This window comes from Wasmannia auropunctata, unplaced genomic scaffold (genome assembly GCF_000956235.1).
Source record: "Wasmannia auropunctata unplaced genomic scaffold, wasmannia.A_1.0 LD336028.1, whole genome shotgun sequence".
In the NCBI taxonomy this organism is placed as follows: domain Eukaryota; kingdom Metazoa; phylum Arthropoda; class Insecta; order Hymenoptera; family Formicidae; genus Wasmannia; species Wasmannia auropunctata.
In genome coordinates this window covers 330,898-338,933 of record NW_012026862.1, presented here as the reverse complement: position 1 = coordinate 338,933, position 8,036 = coordinate 330,898, and the positions used below count along the sequence as shown (strand labels likewise).

The 8,036-nt window shown below is 33.9% G+C and overlaps 1 protein-coding gene across 1 annotated transcript in view; it reads right to left on the bottom strand.

Annotated features, from left to right (window-relative positions):
* Nucleotides 1–2,770: 2,770 nt before the first annotated feature.
* LOC105452611 (serine/threonine-protein phosphatase 6 regulatory ankyrin repeat subunit B) overlaps nt 2,771–8,036 on the bottom strand; it is a 47,734-nt gene continuing 42,468 nt past the window's right edge. The window contains exons 8-12 of the mRNA XM_011693887.1: nt 6,906–7,081; nt 6,110–6,538; nt 4,397–5,392; nt 3,432–3,694; nt 2,771–3,312 (exon numbers count right to left, since the gene is read on the bottom strand). Coding sequence (XP_011692189.1) covers nt 2,928–3,312; nt 3,432–3,694; nt 4,397–5,392; nt 6,110–6,538; nt 6,906–7,081 — 2,249 coding nt within the window. The 3' untranslated portion in view covers nt 2,771–2,927. The remainder of the gene's footprint in view (nt 3,313–3,431; nt 3,695–4,396; nt 5,393–6,109; nt 6,539–6,905; nt 7,082–8,036) is intronic.

Below are 8,036 nucleotides of genomic sequence, written 5' to 3'. Positions count from 1 at the left end.
TTTACTATTAATAAATAATGTATTGTTAGCATGAATTGCATGCATTATATTTCCATGAGTTTATTTACAAAAAACGGGCGCGTCAAGTATGCTGCTGCTGGAGATTTCTTCCTATTTTTGATTTTTCTGTCACGTAATTTGCTACTTGTTATCGAAATCTCTTTTTAATTACTGCGGTCCTCATTACGCTATCTATTGCATTTCTTGTTTTTATTTTTTACGTATACATTGAAAATAATACAACTTGGATTTTATTTGTTTAATTTGATACAATATTTTTTTTGAGGTATATTATTTTTTTTAGTTTTAATTCAATTACAATAAATATACTTGAAATAATATTTTGATTTCACTTCTTTTTGGTAATGTTATATTTTTAATTTATTAAATTAAATTTTTTTAAAATTATGTATATGTTAGAGATAATACAACTTGGATTTTGTTTAATTTGATACAATAATTTTTTTCGGAGTTTATTAATTACAAAATAATTTTCCGTGATTGTTATATATTGAAGGTAATGCCACTTAGATTTTTTTTAATGATTTAACAACAGTTTTTTTTCGAAGTCGTATTATATATTTAAGATGATACAAAGGTCTCATTTTTTTCAATCTGATACAATTTTTTTCGAGGTATTTATTTACATGCCTAATTATAATATTCACATCTTATATATGTCTATAATTTCGAATGTGATCGTTATTTTGGAAGAAAAATATTTATGTAGTCGTTAATAAAAAAAAATATTTAAAAACTATATAATTATAATTATTAATAAATATAATTTTATGTAATATAAATATATTTATAAATTACAAGAAAAAAATATAATTGTAACAAAAATATTTTTAATACTACGCCCAATCCAAGATTTTTGTATTACAAAGCCATTACCAAGATTTATGTATTACAAAATGTATGAAAATGTATTTACTATCTATAAATTATAAACTAATTAAATTCAAAAAAATATATATGATAGTGCCATAATATTTAATATATTAAATACATAATACATTTAAAATTAATATAATTAATTGTAACGTCGTTTGCATTACTCAAAGATAACAAAACTAATATAAAGCTAATCTTGTCCTAATTTATCTAAATTTATCATTTTTGCTGTCCACAATGCAAAAATCTCCCTCGGATCTTTTACATTCCGAGAAATGTAATTAAATTCAGAACGAATGTGCTGTGCAGTTAAAAATAGTAAAGGCGTAATACGGTTACGCGATACTGGCGATCAAGTTCATAGTATTCGTATAATACTTGTTATCCTTGTTTGATATGTACTCAATAACAATAATGAAAAGATTCCAAGAGCGCTTTAGCAATTGGATCGCAGCTACCGAACGCGTAATTTTCAGTGCGCAGTACATCTTGTGCGCCTACGTGATATGATCTTTGATACCAGTATCAGTGCATCTACTGACTCTCCGGAACCTCCAGCACTTTCAGACAGCAATGGAGAGCGAAGGCGTAACGAGATTCGCAAGCGATTTTGAACATTGTACATGACGTGGTTGACGTTATCCAATGTCGTTCTCGCATTTCAGCTATATGTCCAAATTTTTGAGCTACAAACCGTGCGACAAATCGTGAATATCATAATGTTCTCGAGTTGGCTATCCAGGAAAGAAACAGAAGAAACCTACTGTATTTTTGTATACTGTATTACTTGAAGAGATATAAAGTAAATAGCTGCAAAAGAAGATTCTTAGTTTATATATATCTTACTCGTTTGAAAAGAAAAGATCGGAAGCGTGTGGATGTTTGAAAGTCCAGAGTGAATTTATACCAAGATAAAGATTTTTGTCAGTATTCTTTTTGAAAAATGGCAAAATACTTAGACTCTTTAATGAACGGCCTTAAGATTGGATACGTAAGAGCTAACAATAACGAACTCACTCATATGTTTGAAGCCACATAATAATATTACAATTGTATCGTTTCAACAATTTGATAAATGAAGACGGAATTACATTCGAAATTGGAGATGAGCTTAACAATGAGGATGAGAATTAGCGTATATTCTCCGAATGTACAGCAATGAGATGTTAAATATATATTAAACTTAAAAATTGCAATTTATTTTAATTTATCAGATTTGGTGCTTTAGAATCCGGAGATGCATTCATGTCTCTATTATTTTTTAATTCAAAAAAACTGAAATACGAAATGAGCTGAATTCACTATGTTGAATTTGGTTATTCTTGTCCGTATTGTATTATTTTTTGATTCAAATGGATTCGTAAAATCGGAAGGGCCAATTCAGAAATGTCGAAATAAATTTATTTCCATCCATTTTAAATAATTTTTGTTTACTGCATGGGCTCGACGCTAACATTGAATATTACAATATTACGTGCAAGAAGATATTGATCCTAGCTTGTATTTTTAGAAACCTGCAGCCATAGATGGTCATCAGTTTTTCGTCGAGTCCATCGTGCATCCTGATGACTTCGTCGCGGTGCAAATGCTCCAATTGGATGGACTTCCAGCTTGGTAAATGCGGCGATAATAATTCCAGCACCGTCGTTATGGGCGAATTTATCAACACTAACGCTCAAGGTATTTTTTATCTACAAAACAAGGCACAGCCACCGTGTGGAAAGAGCAGATAAAATGAACAGTGATGGAAATAGACTTCTATATGTCTACACTTATGACATCTATATATATGTATGTATTTCATTATAATTAGCGATATACATATATCTCAAGGCAACGTAAAACATACTTTACTTACGTGATATCTGTCTATCACAAATAAATTACAATATATACTAGACTAGTATAAAATAATAAAAAATTTAATGTGGCGAATCTGTGAAAGATAGAAGAAGCTTTAATCTCTCTTTTTTCTTCAGAGAGTTATGTAATATATCGTTGACGGTTATCTCGATCATTTCCCACTTTGTTCAAGCTCCAAGGCCAAGCCCCGATTTCACGGCATTCTCGGCAAAGCTGGATGTGTCTTTATAAACCGCCAACGCATTCTCAATCGTTTCCTCGCTCTCTTGGACCAACTTCTGTTCGATCTTCTCGCCGTAAAGGTGTCTGTATTTACGTCTGACGACGTCCCAGTCGACAACGTTCTCGATTGTGACGGCGTTATGAAAGGACAGCTGAGTCCCGAGTGAACTCGAGTGAGCTACCGATAAGTCAACGTAATCATTCATCTCGTGCGTCGAAGAGAGCAGTTGTTGCTGTTTGGTCGTGCTTTTCTTGTAAAGCTTGACGAAAAACCACATGATCCACGGGATCCACATGAAGAGATTCAGCGGGGGTGGTACCCTGGTGGTCCTGTCGCGTAATGAAAATACGATTAGTGTGATGAATGATACAATAAATGGTTTCGTGCAACAATTTGCCGTACTTCTTCGCCTTAATATATCTTTTTTTTCTTCGATACATTTTATTACCTGTTAATTTTTTGAATACGCTTGCTCAGTCTGTATTTCCACTCGATATCCGATTGCGCCTGTATTTGCAAGTAGGTATTGCTCATTGTGGCGATTAGGAGATTAATAAGCATCACCACTGTCACCAATATATAAATGCCGTAGACGAGCTTGAAGAGGACGCTCGCCCAATCGGGCTGATTCCCGTCTTGGTTGAATTGTGCATATGTCGTCTGACCGAATATGGCGAAGAACAAAAATTCGATCACACATAGATTCCCGCAGTCTGTAACCATCCGTTGAACAATGTATCTTGTAAGATGCCTCGTGTATACGCGGACGTAATTCAAATATTCTCTGCTACTGCCTAGACGCATACTAGGTATATTTATAAACGTTACAAAAATGTAATGCAAAATGAATCGATTTCAAGTCATACATGATAGATGTATATATGCTGCGATTCATATAAATTCCTCGCTTTTGCTTATCGTCGGAAAAAGCGCTTAACAAAAAACGTGTTCTTATCTAACGAGATGGTTTCCAATTTTAAACAAAAAATATAGGAATTGAAAAACTTGCGATTTCTATATGTTACGTGCAATTATCCCGAAATTTACAAATATTCAAAGAACATTTTTAACAGAGGAAGAGACTTTTGGATACTTACAATTGTTTTTAGATATTTGCTGTATCTGAGATATTTTTGTTATTACGAACCGTCCGTGTAAATGTTAATTAAAGTTAATAGCTGAGATTTTGCTTTAAAACGTGTGTGTGTGTGTGTGTGTGTGTGTGTGCGCGCGTGTGTGTGTGTGTGTGAGAGAGAGAGAGAGAAAGCTGAGAGAGGAAAGAAGATTGAAAAAGGAAAGGAACATGAAAATGAGAATGATGTATGTTTTGAACTTACCGTTTTTCTTCGGCTTTTCTGTACCATCCAGTTTAAATATTTTCGTAGTATTCAAATATCTAATTTCTATATCCATAGTATCCGTATACGAACTGTTAACAGACGTATAATTCGTTTCATTCAACGGCTGATGGAGCGCAATGAACTGTATGGCGAAGCCGAAAATGAAGATCGCCAGCAGCACGAGAAATCTCGCGAGATCCTTCATAAGATTACCGATGATGATGGCCCATGGCCCGAAGAGATGGTGAAACGACAGGAAGTTTATGACTTGCACGCTAGCTAAAAGGAAATGGAAGGCAAACAGCTGGTTTATCAGATAAGTCAAAATTTTTAAGTCCGGTTGATCCAGTAATGATATCCAGTGCAATAAGGGGAAATTTGCTTCAAACATTAGCACCATCACCTTGATGAAATTGAGCATAAACTTGTCGCTTTTATATTTTAGAGCTATTTCGAAGATAAAGAATCCAATCAGCAATACCAGCAGACATCCATCGAACGTTACCAGGTGGTATGTCTTTGCGATCGGCGAAATGCTGACCAGCAACAGACAGACCATCAGGTAGATGTGTGACGTGAAATACGTCATGAACTTGATGATAGGCACGTTATTGTACTTGTACCCAAGCGGAAGAGCGAACATTATCCAGACCGGCGGGCACACGATGAAGGCGATGAACAGCAAGATCGTTTTAAACGTGTTCCAATTCAGGCTACCCTGCCACAGCTCTTTTAGGTACCGCTGCACCACGGTGTGCGCGATTATGTCCTTCTGTTCGTTCTCAATCAATACGTCAAGGAACTCAACATTCCTCTGATCCATTGACGTCAAGATTTTATCGGCCGAATTAATGCCCGCTGCCAGAGTCAGCAACTCGATGCCCATGGCTTCGCACTGTTTCCCAGCCGTAATTAAATCTTTCGCGCGCACTGTTTCTTTTCCGGAAAGCTTCATGTAGATGTTGGATAGTTTTGCCGCAATATCGATCGGTGCAGGTGACATCAGAATGAATTCCTCGATCAGTTTGTTGTCATGGCTTTTGCTGCAGACCATCATGTTGTACACAAACTGTAAACGCAATAGTTTGCTCAAAAATTAAGAAACTGAAGTTGAAAGTCCTGCAATATGGCGTTCAAATATCGTTGTGACAATTATTTGTTTGCACCACATATAAGATAGATAAGAATTATGCAGATTATTATTAAAAAATTGTATGCTATTTTAAATACAATTAAAATCATGCCTATAAGCTTTAAAATTATATTACAATTAAATTTTTTAAATTAATAATATTTTAAATTTTTGCGATATAAAATTTATAATATTTTAAATTATCGCGCTATAAAATTTATGTTTTGTGAATATGATGATCTTATTGTTAGATTCAATCCATATTCTGAGCTAGTTATTATGAGGTTTACTTGTGATTAATTGCATTGCGGTAAAGTTTTCTGCAATAATAGGGCTGTGAGAATTTTTATACGATATTGATGTACTTATCTCATAAAGAATATTTTTAAAGTAAATCGCGCAAGATATTTTATAAATGAACATCTTTTTATATCAAAGATAAAAAGTTTTAAAAAAAATTAAGATTTATTAGATTATAAGATTTTATAAGCAATTATGTTGTCTGTAATTTTTTTACACTGTATGGGATAAAAGAAATAATTGGAAAATTTGTACAATGATTCAAAAATTCAATATTTGAGCAGCTCTCATTTCAAGAATTTTTAATACCCAAAGTTTTCGCTGTCCCTTTTATCAGATATACGGATATCTTACCTTCCTATCTTCCATCAAAGCATACTTATCATGCTCCTTCTCCATGAGGTATTTCAGCACATTATTGTGACCCTCGGATGCGGCGATCCAGATCGGTGCGCAACAGAGATTCGTCCCAATTTTTGGAGACCCATAGCTGTCCACAAGCAGCTTCACAATGTCTAGATGGCCGACGTATGCCGCACAATGCAGCGGTGTCCAACCATTCTTGTCGGTCGCGTTTATTTCCGCTTCCTGACCCAAAAGAATTTCTACAATCTGAAAATGTCCGACCATCGCTGCGATGTGCAACCCGGTCCTGCCGTGATGATCCGAGCTGTGTAACAATTCCGCCGATCTTCTCAATAGCAGACCCACGATAGTTACGTAACCGCCGAAGCAAGCTAGATGCAAAGGATTCCAGCCGTTTTCCGTCGTCGCTGCATTTACCTTTCAATCAGGACGTCCTTATGTTCAATGCGACATTAATTTAGTCCGTCTTTTTAACAGCTTGAGAAAAGTAATGTAAAATTGTAACTTAAATTTGTTAATTTAGTTCTCCCGAAATAAAAAAGCTTGTTAGTATAGCACATTGAATTTATTAATTTTTCTTAACTATTATAGTTGCAGCGATATAATCTCAGGTTACGCTATACCTAAGCATTCTCTAATTTTTGCCAAAATTATTGTTTTAAAGTATGTACTTTTTATAAATATTTTTTACATATAGACGGAGTTTTATCCGAGTAATGTCATAAATATTATGATTGGCTAAATCCAAATATCATTACTAATGAAATTGTCGGCGAAGTCATACCTGGACATCCGCTGAATTGAGAAGAAATTGTACAACTTTTTCATTTCCAGAACAGGCAGCCAGATGAAGAGGAGTCATGCCAGATTCAGCTCCTAATCCTCTTACCAAAGATCCTCCGGTTGGTGGATCGGATTTCACGGTTCCGGGTATGTGAGTTAGTAGTTCTCTAACCATATCTAAAATCAAATCGAATATTCTCTTATTATAAATAAAATATAAAGAAAATATGAAGAAGTACAATTGAAAGAGTTCTATTTCATCAGTTAACAATATATTTAAATGTCTCTTTTATAAAAATACTGATATACGGATATATCGAACAAATATATTTAAATTTACGTTGAATGCGCATTTAATATATATTAAATATATATTGAATACATTCAAATTTAGTAATAGGTTTTTACGACACTAATTAATTGGCTTTATTAATAATATTTTATTGTTAATTAGTAATACTCTATACATAAATAAATAAATAGATATGTGTGTATATATACATATATGCATATTTATTTATTTATGTACAGAGTAATACTAATTATTATAATATTGAGCGAGTTGGTCGAACTGAGTGGCAAGATTTACTTGTTTCCTGGACAACGAGATTCTACGTTGTCAAACGGACGCCATTAGATTTGGAGACGAGCCGTCGACCCGTTCGGACGTGCTCTGACCCCTTTCTGTATTACGCTACGTTCTTTTACATTAAAGAGTTTGTCATTTCTAAGTTGGTGTTCCATTTATTTCTCCGCGGCGATTCCGTTACGCGTGCGCGTGCGCGAGTGCGGAAACGCGGATAACACGTTCGATTGCGCGAACGCGAGTTATACCGCCTCGGGCGGCGTAACAATATATATTAGGATGGTCCTTATTTTTCGAATACAGAATCTTTTTTATCTCATAGTTCAGAATAATTTTTTTCATCAAAAAAATCTCTGTAAAATTTTAACTCAATCAAATAACGGGAAAAGGTGCTGAAAAATGATTGATTATTTGTATGAACTGATTTTTTAGAATAAATATCCTAGTAAGCAAGAAACATTAAAATAACATTTAGAAACGTTAATTTCATGTGCATTTTTCAAACATTTTTAAATAATATTATATAAATGTTTTGAAAATGTTATA